This window comes from Scylla paramamosain, chromosome 4, assembly GCF_035594125.1.
Source record: "Scylla paramamosain isolate STU-SP2022 chromosome 4, ASM3559412v1, whole genome shotgun sequence".
Classification (NCBI taxonomy): Eukaryota; Metazoa; Arthropoda; class Malacostraca; order Decapoda; family Portunidae; genus Scylla; species Scylla paramamosain.
In genome coordinates, this window is record NC_087154.1 from 21,903,947 (window position 1) to 21,924,865 (window position 20,919).

The window sequence follows — 20,919 nt, forward strand, 5'->3', positions numbered from 1 at the left end:
AGCGGAGAGCGCCAGCTCTGCCGCACACTGGCGTAGAATGCGGGGACTAAAGTCCTGTGGCCCCACCGCTTTTTTCTCGTCCAAGTCTTCGAGAATCGCTCTCACTTCCACTTTACTCGTGTGCACTATCACTAGTGTATCTTTCACTCTTCGAGGGAGTATCGGAGAGGGTCTTTCTGGGTCGGGGATGCACATCTTATCAGCGAAGTGCTTGGCCAGTAGGTCTGCTTTGTCACGAGCAGTGTGAGCGATGTTGCCGTCTGCCCGCTCGAGTGCAGGGACGGCCAGTGCCCCGCGACTCACCCTGCTGGTCCTTGACAAAGCTCTCTCTCTTTCTTTCTCTCTTATATAAAGAATACATGCTATATCTATCCTGCATAGGATGTATATATATATATATATATATATATATATATATATATATATATATAGAGAGAGAGAGAGAGAGAGAGAGAGAGAGAGAGAGAGAGAGAGAGAGAGAGAGAGAGAGAGAGAGAGAGAGAGAGAGAGAGAGAGAGAGAGAGAGAGGGGGGATCGGATAAAATTGACATCACAGGTTATCCAAGCTTCTCCGTGTAGGTGTTGATAAGGATTAATTTGTTCTGAACATCAGTGTTTAGTACAACAGTTCAGCCCCACGTAGTGAGCTACTTATGAGGAAAATCTTAAAGCTCCATCTACAGCCGGGTAGCGGGAGGAGCCTATATTTCTCAAGAATTGAAATTGAGTATAATGGAAAGTATAGTATTCTGAAACACCTGGTTCCCTCGTAAGACCAGTGTTCAAACCCTACTTAGATGGTACGTTAAGTTCTCATCGGTTTTTTTCCTGTCCATGGTATAGAATCCTTAGTAAACGATCAACAGGATAAGGAAAACACTCCTGAAAGTTCTAATAGTTTTCTTAAGAATTTGTTATAAGAAGTAGAGGAGACAGGACTCAGAAATATTTGAAGAATCAGTTAAATGTTTACAGATTCTGTCTTCCTCCCTTGTCTGTTGCATCAAGTAGGAGTTCACAAAATACAGTTTAATTCTATTTATTCATAACTTTAATAGCTTTATTACTATTAACAGTTTCCATATTACCTTAGGATCTCTCCTTCAACTGTCCGTTATCTTTTCTCTTTCTAGTTTTACTTTTTTTCTTTTATTAGTCGCCTCTTCATTATTATTGAATCTGCTTACTTGCTTGTCCATTTGCCGTCCTCCTCTTATGACTGCCTCAACCTGACAAAGGCAAGGAAGGAAGGTGTGTGAGAGAGAGAGAGAGAGAGAGAGAGAGAGAGAGAGAGAGAGAGAGAGAGAGAGAGAGAGAGAGAGAGAGAGAGAGAGAGAGAACATGTACTCACTTTTATGCTATGGTCCTCTGTTGCTTCTTCCTCAGCACATCGATGTACTGTATCTCAGCGAGAGTATATACGTCACAGCCTCCTCCCCCTCCACTCTCGATTCCGTCCACCTGCAAAACCACTCTGTGAAATATTTCACGGGCAGGCGCCAGGTGGGAAGAGCTTCCCTCGCCCTGCACACTCACCTTATATGACCACGGCTTCTGCCCCCCTCTGAGCTCCGAGGCTCCCTTCTTGATGAAGTTACACTTGCTGACAAGCAGTGCCATCAGCTCCTGCAGCCTGGCCACCGCTGCTGCCATCCTGGCCCGTCCAAAATCCTCCACCTGCTGGTTGAACCTCTCCAGAAAGTGGTTGTACAGCAGGTAGTCCGGGGCGAGCTTCTGCTGGAGTGCCTGCAGTGCCTCCTCACTGATGGAAGGTTTGAACTGTGGGGAGGAACAGGAGGAGAGTCACTTGAAGCCAGGAATGACTGACAGGCAGTGTGTGGATGAAGAAGAGTCACCTGAAGCCAGGAATGACTGACAAGTGTTGTGTGGATGGAGGTGAGTCACCTGAAGGAGGTAATAACTGACCAGTGCTGTGTGGATGGAGGAGGTACAGACTGACAGGCCCTGTGTGGATGGTGGAGTCACTGGCTGTAATAAATAAGTCCTATTGATGCAGGAATGACAGAGGAGTCACCTGAAGGAGACTCACCGTGATCGTGGCAAGGACATTACGTACTTGTAAAATAAGGACAGAGAGAAAGAAGTGTCTCCTTCCTCTGCCTCTCCCCCCCTCCCTTTCCGCTCCTCCAACAGTGTCCCCGGTATGAACTTCCCTCACCTTGTCCTTGAGGGAGTTAACCCTCAGCACCAGCACGTCGCTCAGCTCCCAGCACAAGTACTCGGCCAGCAGCACTAGCGACTCATCCATCCTTTCCATCACCAGCACCAGTCCGAACTGCTCATCGGCCCGCCGCACCTGCTGACGGCAGTACTTATATGTATGTACTTATGTAAGTAGCTCCTGTAATGCCTGTACTTATTGCCTTACCTCTACACTTCCTTACTCACCTGAAGTGCCTGTACCAGTTGCCTTACCTGTACCCCTCCTCACTCACCTGTAATGCATGTATTTGTTGTCTGTGCACCTCCTTACTCACCTGTAAGGCCTGCACTTGTTGCCTTACCTGTACACCTCGTCACTCAGGCCTTCTACACACACACACACACACACACACACACACACACACACCAGTTCATGGATGGCACTAAGGTTGTTCATATCCTCCAGCGGAATCCCGAAGTCCCATGACATCTGATTGTAGCCAAAGACGCCTTTTATTCTGCCCGAGTCAGCGGGCACTCTCTTCACGTACTCTTGCAGAGTTAAACCCGTTATCTGCAAAACCCAGTGACGGAATTTATAAAGATCACATGTGAAGGGTGAAAAGTCGACAACTGGAAGGTAGTTGTAGTAGCAGTAGTGGTGACAGGGTTTGAAAAAACCCGGGTAAAAAGAAAAAAAAAAAATTTTTAGGTCTAAGTTTTGTTTTTTAGGTTTTATTATTTTATTCCCCATATTTATAAGTAAATCAGTTTAAATAAGCAATTAAAAAGTAATCTAGAGAGAAACAAATAGTTTGAAGTAATTTTTTCTTTTTCATGTAGGAGGGGGACCGGTCAAGAGCAACAAAAAATAAATAAATATATAAACAAATAAATAAATAAAAGACCCATTTGAGGTCCCGGTCCTCAAAAAAGGTCGAAAGCGTTACCAGAAATTACAGGATAAGTGTCTTGAAACCTCCCTCTTAAAAAAAGTTCAAGTCATAGGAAGGCAGAAATACGAAAGCAGTCAGGGAGTTTCAGAGTTTACCAGACTAAGAGGTGAATAACCGATAATACTGGTTAACTCTTGCATTAAAGAGGTGGACAGGATAGGAGCGAGAGAAAGAAGAAAGTCTTGTGCAACGAGGCTGCAGGAGGAGGGGAGGCATGCATTTAGCAAGATCAGAAGAGCAGTTGGCATGAAAATAGCGGTAGAATATAGCAGGAAATGCAACATTGCGGCGATGAGAGAGAGGCTGAAGACAGTCAGTTAGAGGAGAGGAGTTGATAAGACGAAAAGTTTTTGATTCCACCCTGTCTAAAAGAGCGGTATGAGTGGAACTCTTAATACATATGAAGCATACTCCATACATGGACGGATAAGGCCCCTGTACATAGTTAGCAGCTTGGGGGGGTGAGAAAAACTGGCGGAGACGACTCAGAACACCTAACTTCATAGAAGCTGTTTTTGCTTGAGATGAGATGTGAAGTTTGACAGTTGAGTGTCTTTGAAGAAGAGGGGATAGTTGTCTGGAAGGTTGTGTCAAGTTGATAGATGGAGGAACTGAGTTTTGAGGCATTCAACAATAATAAGTTTGCTCTGATCCAATCAGAAATTTTAAAGTGATCAAAAGTCAGGCGTTCCCTTCGTAAACTATTTACTTCCTGAAGGATTGGACGTCTGGTAAAAGACGTGGAAAAGTGCAGAGTGGTATCATTAACGTAGGAGTGGATAGGACAAGAAGTTTGCTTTAGAAGATCATTGATAAATAATAGAGAGAGAGAGTAGGTGACAAGACAGAACCCAGAGGAACACCATTGTTAATAGATTTAGGAGAACAGTGACCGTCTACCACAGCAGCAATAGAACGGTCAGAAAGGAAACTTGTAATGAAGTAACAGAGAAGGATAGAAGGCGTAAGAGGACAGTTTGGAAGTCAAAGCTTTGTGCCAGACTGTCAAAAACCTTTTGATATGTCTAAGGCAACAGCAAATGTTTCACCAAAATCTCTAAAAAAGGATGACCAAGACTCAGTAAGGAAAGCCAAAAGATCACTAGAAGAGCGGCCTTGATGGAACCCATACTGACGATCAAATAGAAGATTGTGAAGTGATTGATGTTTCAGAATCTTCCTGTTGAGGATAGATTCAAACCTAGAGAGGCATGAAATTAAAACAATAGGACGGTAGTTTGAGGGATTAGAATGTTCACCCATTTTAGGAACAGGCTGAATGTAGGCAAACTTCCAGCAAGAAGGAAAGTTAGTTGTTGATAGACAGAGTTGGAAGGATTTGACCAGGCAAGGTGCAAGCACGGAGGCACAGTTTCGGAGAACAGTAGGAAGGACCCCATCAGGTCCATAAGCCTTCCGAGGGTTTAGGTCAGTGAGACCATGGAAAACATCACTGCAAAGGATTTTAGTGGGTTGCATGAAGTAGTCAGAGGGTGGAGGAGAGGGAGGAAAAAGCCTTGAATCATCCAAAGTAAAGTTTTTAGCAAAGGTTTGAGCGAAAAATTCAGCTTTAGAAATAGATGAGATGGTACTGGTGCCATCAGGCTAAAATAAAGGAGGGAAAGATAAAGAAGCAAAGCTGTTTGAGATGTTTTTGGCTAAGTGCCAGAATTCAAGAGAGGATTAGATCTTGAAAAATTTTGACACTTTCTATTAATGAAGATCAGACACTTGTTTAGGTCATGCTGATACAGGTTGATCCGACTGGACAGACTGCGTTAACTTGTACTGAACAGGAAATGAATGGATCAGGCTTGACTACTTTTACATTTTTTTTATGTATATGTACGTAATATATAGACCTTATTTATCAATATGATAGAAGAAGTAAATCTTGATATGTTAAATAAAAAAACCCACTTAGGCTTTTTTTTTTTGTGGATGAAGGGGGATTAATGCCAACCCTGAGTGGTGGTGGTACTAGTAATATTATTATACCTCATGAAAATTGGAGTAAACGAAAAGCGAGTGGAAGAGAGCTGTGGGTTCCCTGACAATGGTGAAGAAGATGGTGTCCTCAGGCATCACTTTTTTCACCTGTACGGGAGAGGACAGGTGTATCACACTCACAATCATGACGCCACTCAGCAAAAAAACCATATCACTCAAAACTGTTACTGACACGTGATCTAAAAGTACAGATATATAAGTAAATAGACAAAATAAAAAAAATAAGTAAAATATAAGGAAGGATAAACAAAAAGAAAATACAACAGTGGACGTCTACAGGCTAAACTAAAGTCCGAAGAGCCTTGACAAACTTTCCCCCAGTGCTCCCTGCACCATCATCAGCACCCACCTCCGCGTGGTCCCACTTGGTGTGAATGGCGAAGATATTGGGTGTCACCTTGTTGAGCGGCGAGGAACGCACCATAGCAGCCTTAAAAGTTCGTCTTCCTCCAAGGTGGTTTCCAAAGTCCGGCAGTGCGAAGTGGAGGTTATGTTTGTCGCCATAGCGGAAGAGAATATTCTTTGGGAGATAGAGAACAATGTATCTACAGTACGAACAGCTACCAATAGTAAACCTTCTGCCACTCCTGGTCCACATAATTATTCAGTAGTGACATTTGTCACCTACCTGATGAAGGCTTTTCTGCTGTTATTGGTTCAACCCCACTCAAAAACTAATCATAGTCCATGCCCTGCATAACAGTTCCTTCCCGTGATCAGAGCGCCTCCCCCCTTTTCATCCCACTCCCCACCACCATTCCCTACCCGAATCTCTCTCTCTCTCTCTCTCTCTCTCTCTCTCTCTCTCTCTCTCTCTCTCTCTCTCTCTCTCTCTCTCTCTCTCTCTCATTGTCGTTGACAGATATTCAGTATCATATATATATATATATATATATATATATATATATATATATATATATATATATATATATATATATATATATATATATATATATATATATATATATATATATATATATATATATATATATATATATATATATATATATATATATATATATATATATATATATATATACTAGCAAAATTACCCGGCGTTGCCGGGTAAAATTTATCACAGAAAATTCGACCACATACTGAAAGGAATCGGTAGGTTGATGGGATTCAACTCCAGGGCGAAAATGAATGCTCCATTTATACCTCTCCCCATCATAAAAAAGAAAAAAAAAAAATCAAAGCTAAATATCAATCTTTGTCGCCAACATAAAAAATGGGGTACGGTATACCTGACGGTTTTGGGTTGGAAATAGTTAAAACATAGTCCAACGGGGACCCCATACCAAATTTCATCACAGTCCAGCGGTTTTTCCGTGAAAAGCGGACACACACACACACACACACATTATAGTTATAGTGAGAGATATTCACTTGAATGGCGGAGGACGCACACTTGTGTGTTTTGAGAAAGGCGACGTTGTTCCTCGGCGAGCAGGTCTTGAGCTCCAGCCTGGACGGCCTGCGAAATGGAGAGGGAGGAGATGAAAGAGAGAGAGAGAGAGAGAGAGAGAGAGAGAGAGAGAGAGAGAGAGAGAGAGAGAGAGAGAGAGAGAGAGACTCACCCTGAAGAGTGCAGCGTCTGATTCTTGAGCATGGCAAAGCCGCACAGCACCGTTACCGCTACCGCCACCATCCTGACGCTGAGCCTGAGGCGACACGCTAGTGGCAGCTGCGATTCCTGCGCCATCCTCGCTCCGCCACCGACGGAGGGGATGCCGACGGGCAACGTTTCCAAAGGTTTTGCTCGTGAAGCAGCGCGTGACACTAACAGATGAAGATCGTGGTCACCATTTGCGAAGGGGGGCAGCACTACTGCTACAGTGTGTATAATACTGAGGAAGTAGTGCAGTCACTTCTTACTAGTTCATGCTGTGGTGTCTCACCTGCCGTGACAACTCACGCACGCAGGGTGTGTATGTTAGCTGTAACTCTCGTTCTCGCCCTCTCTCTCTCTGAGGTGCGAGGTCAAGAACTCCAAGGGACCCAAACGTTACTTGGTTGTTGCACAAGCCTGAGTCCATCACCTCACAAATGCCACTTAGTTCCCAGTGCTCTTTTGTCTCCTTGGTGTTTTACACTTGCCCTTCACGGCTGAGTCTGTTCTCGGAATGTCTCTCCTCACTCGCCGCCGCGCGTCCCTACTCTAACCACACTCCTAGCCGCGGAACCTTACAACATACAGTTGCCACTAATTACAATACACTGGGATCACCAACACTGCAGTAACCGCTGAAAGATGCAGGCGTCCACGCACCATATACTATATATAATGCATAATTACCCGGCGTTGCCCTGGCAAAATTAGGACAATGAATGTTCCATTTATACTTCTCCCTACCATAAAAAAAAAAATAAATAAATAAAATAAATAAGCTAACAATGAATGCTTGGCGCCACCATCAAAAAGGGATTACGGTACACCTGGCGCCACCATCAAGAATTGGGTTAAGGTGACGTATTTACCCGAATAATGTAACGATTTTAGGTTGGAAGCAGTTAAGACATAACCTATGTCACTCCTCGGATCAAGGGGGACCCTCCTAACAAATTTTATCACAATCAGTTCAATTTTTTTTTTTTTTTTTTTGTGTGAGAAGCGGACACACCCACACACAGACAGACAGTGTGTTTTATTATATACCGAAGAAAGTTAACTTTATAATGAACCTAAAATATACGTCCATTTACTGTTGTACATGGTCCTCTGTCGGTAGCCATTAATAATGTTTCGCCGGAATGGGGGCCACTACTAAGACAAATTTGCCTGAATAATCTAACGGGTTTAGGCTGGAAGTAGTTAAAACAACCTATTGTCACTCCCGGAACAAGGGGGATCATCATCACAATTAATTCTATATATATATATATATATATATATATATATATATATATATATATATATATATATATATATATATATATATATATATATATATATATATATATATATATATATATATATATATATATATATATATATATATATATATATATATATATATATATATAATATATATATTTTTTTTTTCCGTGGAAAGCGGACACACGGACAGACAGAATATATATATATATATATATATATATATATATATATATATATATATATATATATATATATATATATATATATATATATATATATATATATATATATATATATATATATATATATATATATATATATATATAATCAAAACATACAGTGCTACGAATGGTTTGGGTTTTAAGATAATAGTCTGGATTTTACAGAAATATCGCAATATTTGACAACATAGCTCTGCGGCATGGTCATGTTGGTCGAGAGCATCATCTGGGATGCTTATTGCCTCAAAAACTCAATTCCTTCATCTATCAACTCGACACAACCTTCCAGACAACTATCCCCTCTTCTTCAATGACACTCAACTGTCCCCCTCTTCTACACTGAACATTCTCGGTCTGCCCTTTACTTATAATCTGAACTGGAAACTTCACATCTCATGTCTAGCTAAAACAGCTTCTATGTAGTTAGGTGTTCTGAGACGTCTCCACCAGTTTTTCTCACCCCCCCAGCTGCTAACTCTGTACAAGGGCCTTATCCGTCCATGTATGGAATATGCTTCACATGTCTGGGGGGGTTCCACTCATACTGCTCTTTTAGACAGGGTGGAATCAAAAGCTTTTCGTCTCATGAACTCCTCTCCTCTAACTGACTGTCTTCAGCCTCTCTCTCACCGCCGCAATGTTGCATCTCTAGCTGTCTTCTACCGCTATTTTCATGCTAACTGCTCTTCTGATCTTGCTAACTGGATGCTTCCCCTCCTCCCACGGCCTCGCTGCACAAGACTTTCTTCTTTCTCTCACCCCTATTCTGTTCACCTCTCTAACACGAGAGATAACCAGTATACTCTATCATTCATCCTTTTCTCTGGTAAACTCTGGAACTCCCTGCCTGCTTCTGTATTTCCACCTTCCTATGACTTGAATTCCTTCAAGAAGGAGGTTTCAAGACACTTATTCATAATTTTTTTACTACTGCTTTGACCCTTTTATGGAACTGGCATTTCAGTGGGCATTTTTTTTTATTGGATTTTTGTTGCCCTTGGCCAGTGTCCTTCCTACAAAGAAAAAAAAAAAGGGTGACTGGTAAGAAAGAGGGGTGGCTCAGCCTCTAAGGGATCACTCCCACGATGGAAGCAACTCCCAAGTGCTCTCGTGCTCTCCACAACAACATGAATAAGTATTTTTTGAGGAGAAAGCTGATAGAGGTCCTAATGTTAGTGGGACGACAGTGCAACCAATCTGCTCTGCCCCCAATCGAGATTGTGTGATACAATTGCCACGAACAAATAAACTATAGAAAAATTATTCACACAATAGCATACAGTACTATATGCATATGTGTTATCATATACATGCAATGAGTTATAGCCTCACAGGTGGAAGGTGATAGGGTTTAAAATACATTGCGGCAGTGGCTATCATTTTAGGCTTCACTACATTATCAGGTGTATGTATGCACTGTACATTATTTATAATTGTTATTTTTCGGAAGTACAGAACTCTGCGGTCTCATGCTACGTAAATAAGCATATATATGAATTTTTTCTTCTAAGTTATTGTGTATTCCAGAAAGTAAAACCTCAATCACTGTTAACCCCACGGTTTGAGAGACCCTAATAAACTCTAAGCAGGTCTAGGCCCTTCTGACGCGCTGCTGGATTGAAGGTCTCATGCATGGTCCAGCACGCCTGTTGTAGCCACACCAGCAGGTCTTCATTAGCTCTCAGGTGATCTGTTTTACTGATCACACCCACCATCGAAGGGTCGAGGAAAGGCAGTTCTCTCTCTTGACATTTATTGATGAGGTAGGCATGACCGTAAGAACTGCGAACAAGTTCTCAGTCTCAATTTCTTATAAAATAATATTATACACTGATATTAAACACTTTCAGCATATTACAGTATTCATTAACAATACATGTAATCAACTTGGCACTATGACAATCAGTTTTTACTACAAAATTAAAGTATTTACCTCGGTCACCTTCCTGTCCGTCTTTGAGCGCGACTTGGCCGTGAGTAATGCCCGCAGGAGACCAGTGGGTTAACCACACTCTATTAACAAGTGAGCATCGGCTTTGGTGCTTCATATAGTATTGAGTACTGATACTTACACATATTACACGTCTTCTTGCAAATAGAAAACTACTGAACATTTCACTTACCGAGGAATAATGACGTGAGGTACATGCACTTTATGTACAGTAACATGGCTTCCCTAAATTGTGTAACAATTTACCTTAAATTGACATTAGTATGTACCTTAAAAACTAGGATTAACATATAATGTGTTTTGTTACACTGGCTCCTTGGCGGGTATGCTCCAGTCTATTATTATGCATCACCTTCTAACGGCAATACCAGACTATATATTGGCCTCTCTATGATGGTCCTGTTAGCTTTTGTGCGTCTTCCCTGGTTGTCGAGATTACAGTCTGACACCAGGACCTTAACCTTTCTTACTAGGCCATCATGATCAGATTCTTCTGTTATTCTTCCCAGTTTCCACTGATTCCTTGCTACATTCTGATCCTTGATGATAACTATGTCATCTGCACTGAAGTTCCTCTTTGGTGTTGTCCACTTATTTCTAAGTTGTAGAAATTGCACATACTCCTTTCTCCACCTGGAAAAAGAACTGGTTGGCTAGGTATTGTGCTCTGCGCCTTCTCTTTATGCAATACAGGTCTTTCTTAATAGAAATGCTTGGAGGAGGCAGTACTACCTTTGTTTTCATAGTTAACAAATTATTGGGTGTCAGTGGTGTAGGACTATCTGGGGAGTTAAGATGGTCCACAGTTAGAGGACGACTATTAACTATATTTTCAGCTTCAAATAACAAGGTTCTCAGATCTTGGTCATCTAACTGGGTACCATGCTGATTAAGTAGCACTGAGAGTACATTTCTCACTGTGCGTATCTACCTCTCCCAAACACCCCCCCATGTGACTGGAATTGGGTGCATTCATGTTCAATACAATCCAGTCACACTGGTCTTTCATGAGTTCTTGTCTGACTTTATTGTTATTTAGTTCTTTCAAGCATTTCTCGTACTCTGATTTGGCTCCTACAAAGTTAGTTCCTTGGTCACATCTCAACTGTCTTAAAGGCCCTCTTTGTCCTATAAAGCGACGATATGCACTTAGGAAGGAACTTGTATCCATGCTATTGGCTGTCTCTATGTGCACGGCTCTACATGCCATGCAAGTAAAGAGCACTCCATAACTTTTAAGCCCTTTACGCCCTCCTTTGACATAGAAAGAGCCAAAGAAATCTACTGCTGAGTATGTAAAAGGAGGTTATGGTTCTAGTCTGTTGATAGGCAGGTTTGCCATCTTCTGTCCCTGTGTTGTACTTCTAACTTTACGCCAAATAATGCACTTTGAAACATGCCTTGACACTAGGGATGATCCTCCTACTATCCAGTATCCACATGACCTAATTTCATTTAAAGTTATGCCCCTGCCTTGATGATTTGTTCTTTTGTGGTGGTGGCATATTATCAGCTGGGTTATGTGTGATGTTTTGGGAAGGATGACTGGATGTTTGGATTCATCTGTCAGATCAGAAAGCCTCAATCTTCCTCCTACTCTCATGATACCATTTTTATTAATGAAGGGATCTAACTTATAGAGGGAACTGGTCTTGTCTATCACTTTTGTTCCTTTGCCATTGTCCCATTTATTTAAAGAATTATGGTTAGCAGCTGATTTCAGTACATTTATCTCCTTTTAGGAATGCCTTTGCTTGCAGTTGTTTTATAATTTCATTTTCAGCTTCTGACACTTCTGCTACATTTACTGGCTCATATGTATCTCCTTTTACTTTAGTACTGCTATCACCTTTTCCTTTGAAACTGTTCAGAAGCTTGAGGCATACAGCAACTGCCCTCTTTGCTTTAAACCAATCAGAAAAATACTCAAGTCTTTCTAGTATATATATGTGGGCTGTTGTGTACCTACAGCATTGCATACAACTTTCTTCACTTCAGGGTCATTTTCATTTATAACCTTGTACTGGGGATGGCTATTCATTTCACTATGTCACCAAGGGAATTCTGGGCCGTTCCACCAGATCTTGCTATTACACAATTCATCTGCTGTCATGCCGCTAGATGCATGATCTGCTGGGTTATACTGTGTCTACAAATTTCCACTGATCTGGTGACATTATAACTTCTCTCTCTAGCTAACATAACTTCTGCCTCTGCTTTTGTCAAAACTAACGTAACTTGTGCCTCTGCTAAACTATCATGTTATTCCATTTCCTTTCTAAGTCTGGCTACCTTTGCTGCTGCTTCTTACTTTCTCTGTGTTGATGAGCATGATGAAGTAGATGAGACTCTGGAATGTCTAGACCGTTTGCTAGGACAAATTGATCATTTGTCACTCTTTAACTCTTTTATTTTACATTCTATACTTTCTAATATTTCATGGTTAACTCGTTGGTTGTGTTCCAGCTCTTCATTTAGCTCCTTTGACCTTTCTGGCTCTAGCTCCACCAGTTTTGTGTATTCCACATAACTGATGTGGAATATTGCTTCTTTTGACATGGGCTCCAATTCAAAGGGGCTAATTACAGTGTTTAGTCCTTTCCTAATTTTGCTGGTAACACTGCTCCATTTACGCTTACAGGACTCTGCTCTTCCGTTGGTAACACTGCCTTGATATTCCCTTCCTTTCTCGGTCAGCACTCGTCCCCTGACACTAACTTCTTCTTTATAAGCTTGACCCTTGTCCACATCCTCACCCTCCCTAAGGCCATCTACGCATTAATTTCCTCAGTATCAGACATATCTAACAACTTAACTGTGTCAATACTGAGACACTGAAAGAGCAATTAAAATTACTCTAATACTAGAAAATTGTGGGTAATTTTTCTTTCACTTAGGCTACTCAATTCAGTGCACATACATATTATTATACTTTCTTGCCTGTGATCATGGGTTCTACAAAATGGTGGCAAGGCACTGTGGGTAGAAGGGAGTGGTTGTCGTCAAGGTTAGAGCTGACCCCGGGGCCTCAGAGGTCAATCTATAGGCTTACGTCAGCGTCCCTCGTCCCGTGACTCACTCTTGCTACAGTCTCACGTGGAGTCAATTTCTTGCTTGTGGAGCGAGTTCTTACTTGTGGGATCGAGTTCTTACTGTAGCCGCACCGGCAGGTCTTCATTAGCTCTCAGGTTTACTGATCACACCCATCATCGTACGGTCGAGGAAAGGCAGTTCATGCAAATAGAAAGCTATTGAGTATTTTACTTATGATTACCGAGGAAAAATAATGTGAGGTACATGCGCTTTACGTACAGTAACACCTATGTTTCATTTTAATACACCTTACATTAGTCTATATTATTACGGCATACTCCTTGACATACATTTATTAATTTCAGTTATACTTTTATTAATTATCCACCCATTCGTGTTAATTTTAGGTTCACGTTTCACAATTTCGGTCACGTCACCCACGCCTCTCCAGGAGCTGTTCAGCTGCTGCTGGCGGGAGGACAGTGGGTCCCGTTAATCGCTGGAAGATGACGCCCACGAAAAAACCTGCCACGTCATTATATGTGGTTTCCGCTGTGGTTTGAGACACTCGGGAGTTTTTCGACACGGGGAGGAACTCTACAAAACACACCCTACTGAATCTCTGGGGACTCAAAACTAAAGCGGTAAAAGTTGTTTCCCACAAGAACCTAACAAGAAAATGGGATCACCACCACCACCACGTCCTGAGCCGCGCCATGTTCTACACCAGTGATAGCTCACCGTGTAACAAAATTTATTTATTTTATTTTATTTTATTTTTTATTTTTTTGTCTTTGGTTAGTAAATGTTATTTCCTTATTGTTTTTTTTTTTATCTAGAAAACAAAGAAAATGACAATTGTTCCCTTTAAACTTTTTTTTTCTGATCTGGACAGCAATGTTTTGAAACTAACCTGTTGTCATATATCCAGACCTCATGTCATCCGCTACGCCAGTGCCACACTGCTCTGAGGTCCCCGTACCCATTCCTCCAAAGAGAGAGCAGCAATTTTTAGAAAGTAAAAACAGTTCACAAAAAAGATGAAGTCATTGATCCAGATTTCAGAGGCGCAACAGAGAGAAACCCTCACTACCTAACCAAAATGACGTCAACGACCTGATTATCTTGGTCTCACAAAGTCCAATGCCTTGCTGTTGATGTCGAGACTCAAACAGTGGAATCTGATAGATGAAAGTGTGAAAATATCAGGTCAGAAAGCGTCACCAGCATTTTTCAAGCTTTTTTACTCAAGATGAGCTTTGTTTTTGCCACAATGTGACCGGTCTTTTTGAGGCAATTGGAATCGCCTGTAACCCCAACGAGTAGAACCTCTTCATCCACAGCTCGTGCAGGGGTCTCAAAGCAGTGCTGCTTCATAACGGAAACATGTATCCATCTCTTCCCCTCGCTCACTCTGTGCAGCTCAAAGAATACAGTAGTGTCAAGATCTTGCTAGATGCCTTGAAATATGAAGAGTACAGTTGGGAGGTTACTGGAGACTTCAAAATGATGGCCTTCTCGATGGGCCTCTATGTGGAGCTTGTTGAGACCTTGGTGAGAAACTACGACAAGATGGGTTGCGGGATGTCCCTCAGAATTCATCCTTGACGCTCATCTTGATAAATTTAAAGAGAACATGGGGGCGTACTCTGAAGAGCAAGACAAGTGGTTCCACCAGGATGTATTGGACTGAACGCCGCTACCAAGGGTCGTATAATGAAAACATGATGGGAGATTATATTTTGGGGCTAATTCGTGAAAGTAGTTTACATATAAGCGTAAATCGCGGAAAACTACCCATTTCTAATGTTTTATTGTCTCACTTGCGTAATCCTAGCATAAATAAATGCTACTTTTATGTCATATGTCGTTTTGTTTCTATTTCGTGCAAATGAGAGCTCAAATTCGCCACTTTCTCCCAATGGGAATAGGTACATAAATTTCATAAATATCATTATATTGGCCACAAAAGCAAAATTAGAAAAAAAAAAAAAACAGCTTTCCCATGTTTTCTAGGCATAAGCAAATAAGAAATAACAGTTGTTACCCAAGGACAAAAATCGTGTTACACAGTTTATAGTCAACCTGGGTGCGGTGCACCACAAGGTGCGTGAATATTTTCAAAGGGTACCTAATAATAATGGGATATGTAGTCCACTTACCGTAGTACGTGTATTGCCTTGTGAAAGACTTAACACACTGAATGACTTAATGCTACTTGTTAATTTTTACTTTCTAACAGGCTGAAAAAGTTTGGGAATCAGTGTAGTAGAGGATAACCAAGGTAAAGATGTAGCCAACTATCTTTACCTTGGAGGAAAACGAGTGGGCGAACTTAAAAAATTGTGATCTCGAATACCATCTACGTAGGTAAAGATATAAAGAAAAAAATTAAGCCAATTTTGAAACTGCAACAATTATTAGCATTGCACGACCAAATTTCAGGAAGTGTTGAATTAGAGAGAGAGAGAGAGAGAGAGAGAGAGAGAGAGAGAGAGAGAGAGAGAGAGAGAGAGAGAGAGAGAGAGAGAGAGAATACACATTAGAACATTGGTCCTTAACAATTTTAAGCTTCGACCCAAAATCCTGTCTAGATTGGTCATAGCGATCCATATTCCTTCATAAGTAGTAGCAGCAGTAGTAGCAGTAGTAGCACTAGTAGTTGCAGCAGTATTATTAGTAGTATATACATAGTAGAAGCTGTAGATTCCGAGTAATAATAGTAGTAGAAGTAGAAATATGCTTCACAGTCAAACACATGACATGCACCAATATACTGTTTATCTAAAGTAGTAATATGAAATAATAATAAATAAATAAATATATAAATAATAATATTTACTGAAGACTGTCCCATCATGCATCTCACCTTCCCAGTTGAGCAGTTGAAACAGATCAAGCAGAAGCGGCGTCAGCGTGACAATGACATCAAGAGGAAAGTCAATGAAGAAGTGCAAGAAATGGAAGAAGGAAGCCTGCTAGTGATTCAAGGAGGAGGCAACAACTTAGTAGAGACAGGGAAGCATGCAGGGAAGCCAGAGAACGCCTGACTTCTGATTTTTCTAAAGTTTCTAAAATTGGGGTAGAGCAATCTTGGTATTGTTCAATGCCTCAAAAACTCAATTCCTACATCTATCAATTCGACACAACCTTCAAGACAATTGTCCCCTCTTCTTCAGTGACACTCAACTGTCCCCCTCTTCTACACTGAACATCCTCGGTCTGCTCTTTACTTATAATCTGAACTGGAAACTTCACATCTCATCTCTAGCTAAAACAGCTTCTATGAAGTTAGGTGTTCTAAGACATCTCCGCCAGTTTTTCTCACCATCTCCCCCCAGCTCAGTACAAGGGCCTTATCCATCCATATATGGAGTATGCTTCACGTATCTGGGGGGGTGGGTTCCACTTACACCGCTCTTCTAGACAGGGTGGAATCAAAAGCTTTCCGTCTCATCAACTCCTCTCCTCTAATTGACTGTCTTCAGCCTCTCTCTCATCGCCGCAATGTTGCATCTAGCTGTCTTCTACCGCTATTTTCATGCTAACTGCATGCCTCCCTTCCTCCCTTAGCCTCGCTGCACAAGACTTTTTCTTCTTTCTCTCACCCCTATTCTGTCAACCTTTCTAATGCAAGAGTTAACCAGTATTATCAATCATTCATCCCTTTCTCTGGTAAACTTCGGAACTCTCTGCCAGCTTATGTACTTCCATCTTCCTATGACTTGAATTCCTTCAAGAGGGAAGTTTCAAGACACTTATCCTCCAATTTTTGACTACCGCTTTGGACCCTTTTATGGGACTGGCATCTCAATGGGCTTTTTTTTTTATTGGATTTTATTGCCCTTGGCCACTGTCCCTCCTACATAAAAAGAAGTGCCAAAGAAACAGTAAAGGAAGTGATAGAAGCAGTGAAGACCGCAGAAGAAAAGAAGATGTGAGTAGCTGTGGTGGGGGTCCTGTGGCACCCATGGGAAGGAGTGTGGTACGAGAAGATCAGTAGAGAAACGAACCACAAGATATGCATGGAACTCATGAAGATCAAATTGGAATGGATGGCAGAGAAGAAGGGCAATGTGAGCTTCCTAGACATGGATGGGATCCTCGACTAGGATAAATTCTATGGAAGAGACGGGGTCCACCTCAACCACAACGGGAATGAGAAGCTAGGATGATGACTTGCCGATTGGATGAGGGTGAGGCAGGTGTGTTGTGTGGATGAGGCATGATGAGGAGGACCCTCTGATGACAGTGAACATGGAAGAGAAGGGACTAACCAGGCAAGTAAATGTGTGAAGAATGGCTGTATAAATGTGAGAGGATGGGGTGTGGGCAAGTTTTAGGATGTATGCAAGGAGTTCAGCGAGTGGAGGTTCGACTTAGTTGGGCTCACTGAGACTCACCTGAGAGATGATGTATGAATGGAGGGATGTGGGTATGTTATGATCAGAAAGGGGTGTAAGACACAGGAAACATTGGAAGGAAGCTTAGCCCTACTCTGCAAGAAAGAAAGGAGACTGAAAGTAGAGGAGATTGATGTGGAAAAGTGTACAAGTAGAGAGGATGTGCTTGCAGTCAGGATAGAATGCATGGATGGACGTGGCAGACCAGAGAAATTATGTTGCATATGTAGATAGATGAGGATGGTTTGATTGATATTGTGTCTGATCATAACTTGCTGGTTGTGGAGTGCATGAAGCAAGGTGGGAATGAAGTGAAAGTGGCAAGTAAGAAAAAGAAGTGGAGACTGAGAGATGTAGGGTGGGAAAAATTTCAGGTTGATCTGAGTGAGAGAAGCTGGGATGATGAAAGTGTGCATGACGTGGAATATGTGAATGAAAAACTGGTTGAGGACGTGAGGGGTGCTGCTGAGAACCAGATAGGGTTTGTGATAGTTGGTAGAAGAAAGAATGTATGTAAATCATGGTGGAATGATGAAATCAGAGCAGCTAGGAAGGAGCGAAAGAGAATGAGTAGACAGTGTAGATGGCTGAGGAAAAAGAGGCATGAAAGCGATGAGGCAGAGAATGAGTATCAGAATACATAGGCAGCGTATGTGAAACAGCAGTGGTTGATAAGATGAATGATAATGGATGCTAAAGCGAAGAGTGAAAAGAGTGTGATTCAATCTTTAAGGGAGAAAGGTATGGAAGGTGGCCGTGAATGGTACAAATTCATGAGAGGTGAGAATATGTCAGGCAGTGTTGGTGTGGAGAGTCTAAAAGTGGATGGTGTAGTTATAAGAGAGAAGGAGGGAATCAGGGAGGCAATCAAAGAGTTCTAGGAAGAAGTAGGTGGGGTAGGGAGATGTTTAGTGTGAGAGAAAGATGTGTAACACTGGAAAGGAAGAATGCAGATGAACTGGATGAAAGAATCAGTAGGAAGGAAGTGGAGAGGTGTGTGAGAAGGCAGAAGAACGGGAAGGCAGCAGGTCCAGATGATATACCGCGTGAGTTCTACAGGAATGGTGGGAGGTAGTGATTGATAGAATGACTGAAATATTCAACCAAGTGTGGGATGTAGAGAGAGTGCCAAGAAAGTGGAATGAGAGCAGAGTGTGTCTGTTGCATAAGGGAGGATTTAAGAGTAACAATGAGTTGAAGAACTACAAACCACTTGCATTAGTGAATACAATAGGTAGTTTTCAGAGAAGTGTTGAATGAGAGACTGTAATTGGATTGAGAGAGCTGGAGCGCTGGGTGAAGAACAGAATGGTTTTCATGTGGATAGGAGACCCAACTTTGTGTCGCAGTTAAGAACCACTGCCTTAGAACAATGGGGAGTTTTCAGAACTAGTGGTTGTCACCAGGTGGCAGCACAGGCACAAACTCTTTTCTCACATACAAACAATATCAGATATACCTACAGTGTTATTCTATTTACATGAAGATGCAATGATCTTAAATAATATATTTTTCTACTTAATCCCTTCTAAGTAGTAACACAAGTAAAATCAAACTCTTTTCATGAACAAATGTATGTAAGTTGATTTTCTAGTGAATCGGCATTTAGATTTATTTGGTCATCTTAAGATTTCCAAATGAATACACTCTTGATTGGAAACGTCTAAATCTAGACGACAGTAAACATAAAGGCAACATGTCTGTGACAGTCAAAAGCCCAAATTACATAGATCTCCTTCCTAGTTTATGGAAACGGCAATTTTCATAAAAAAAAAAAAAGAAAAAAAATGGTAACTCGAGTGTCCTGGCGATAGTAATGGTCTTTATAGCAACTTCCCACAGTTTCCTCATTCCAGCTTCTTGTGGAATTGGTGGCCCCCACATTGAGTGGCACATAGAGGGACAAAACACAATGGCATCGTTACGAAACCGGTGAAAAAGTTTTCTGTACTCCTCTCCTGTCACTCAAGGATCGCCTGAGAGATGTTTGTTTTGGTTCTCGATTGCTTTGCCTTGTCGCTGGCTTCGTGAGAGGGATGCTAAAATCCCTACACACACACACACACACACACAAAAAAAAGAGCCATATATCACGATGTTACTGAGTAGGTTGTGTCATACTATATAGTACAGTATGATTTTTCATTTTTCATTGTCCAACTCAATAGTTTTTATACTTGTAATATGCTTCATTTAAGATAATGCTAGCAGTTTACTCGATAATCACAAAAAAAAAAAAAAAATGACTACATTCTTTCAATATTATCCATACCGGATATTAAAAAGTCGATACATCATTTCAATAGTATCATGATGATCGATGTTCTATGCATCTTTACGCATCTGGGATTTACCACAATAATATTTTAGCTCTCTTTCCTACAGTTAGATGAGCAGTAACGACATCTAGCGGTTTAGTTCCGAAAAATCCCCATTGAAAATAAGAGAAAGAAAACGAAAGCAAATGATGAAAAAAAAGAGTCGAAAAAATATTTTAGACCAATAATAAGTAAAGTAAAATGCGTGAGGGACAATAATTTAATGAAAAAAAAAAAAAAAATGGCAGTGACATAATGAAGATTGACCGTAGTCACTTTAGTAAAGATCAAGATCAACGGAACAAAATTTTGAAGGGAGAGGGAAAGACGCTGGTAGCTGGGTGACCAGAGTTTAAAACGCCTGTGGGCGATTTTCTGCGTCGGTGCTCAAGAAGTTGGGGGTTACTGCAGCACGTTAAAATGTCGAGTTTGAGGAAATCGATAATCAGGAAAGCTGACACAGACCACTGGCAGGCGTAGTGGCACGAAGAAGAGACTGTCCTTCGCCCCATCGCCAGAGCTTGAGGTAGCGTTCAGACTAACCTAACACAGTATAGACAACGTTCACTGTTGTATATACTGTGTAGCGTCTCCAACTTGAGTCTCTCCTGTTTTTCTGTCTCGTTTATTCTTTCTTTTTATATTTAAGTTATGATTTTCATCCTGTGTGATCAATATACTATTCCGTTGCTTTGAAAATGTGTCTATTATGGAGATAAGGGTTTTGTAATGAATCATAATCCGATTATTATCACCATGGTTATTTCTTGATAAGTCTGTTTCCCCCATTCCACACCAACCCCCGCTAACCTCTCAAACAAGCTTAGGTACCTGTGGGAAATCGGAGGTTTTGGGGGGGTATGAAAAGTAAGTGAAATAAGGGCGTTAAAAATCTTAGGAAATTTACCTTAATATTTCGAATTTCCCTAACCTATCCTAGCCCCTAGACCCCTCCTGCTTGAACGTTAATCTAACCTAGCATA

At 41.3% G+C, this 20,919-nt stretch overlaps 2 protein-coding genes across 5 annotated transcripts in view; one reads left to right on the forward strand and one right to left on the reverse strand.

Annotated features, from left to right (window-relative positions):
* Nucleotides 1-889: 889 nt before the first annotated feature.
* On the reverse strand, nt 890-7,479 carry LOC135099857 (galactose-3-O-sulfotransferase 3-like). Of its 2 annotated transcripts, XM_064002469.1 has the most exons (9): nt 6,710-7,479; nt 6,519-6,606; nt 5,479-5,649; nt 5,118-5,216; nt 2,591-2,737; nt 2,180-2,317; nt 1,537-1,779; nt 1,352-1,461; nt 890-1,229 (listed from the first exon to the last, which is right to left on the reverse strand). In XM_064002469.1, the coding sequence occupies exons 1-8, from the start codon at nt 6,832-6,834 to the stop codon at nt 1,354-1,356; spliced, it is 1,119 nt and encodes a 372-aa protein (XP_063858539.1). In that variant the 5' UTR covers nt 6,835-7,479; the 3' UTR covers nt 890-1,229; nt 1,352-1,353. The 2 variants fall into 2 exon arrangements, with proteins under 2 accessions (XP_063858539.1, XP_063858538.1); XM_064002468.1 differs by having other exon boundaries at nt 1,352-1,779.
* A 12,741-nt stretch (nt 7,480-20,220) lies between these two features.
* The window catches only part of LOC135099858 (uncharacterized), a 51,402-nt gene continuing 50,703 nt past the window's right edge, over nt 20,221-20,919 (forward strand). For all 3 annotated transcript variants that reach the window (XR_010268402.1, XM_064002470.1, XM_064002471.1), the window contains exon 1: nt 20,221-20,462. The gene's annotated coding sequence lies outside the window, so the exon portion shown is untranslated. The remainder of the gene's footprint in view (nt 20,463-20,919) is intronic.

Coding starts and splice junctions, on each gene's coding strand:
- LOC135099857 (XM_064002468.1), bottom strand. CDS start 6,834: ATGGCGCAGGAATCGCAGCTGCCACTAGCGTGTCGCCTCAGGCTCAGC. Junction 6,607..6,709: donor CAGACGCTGCACTCTTCAGG/GTGAGTCTCTCT, acceptor TCCATTTCGCAG/GCCGTCCAGGCTGGAGCTCA. Junction 2,318..2,590: donor TTAGTGCCATCCATGAACTG/GTGTGTGTGTGT, acceptor TGCCGTCAGCAG/GTGCGGCGGGCCGATGAGCA.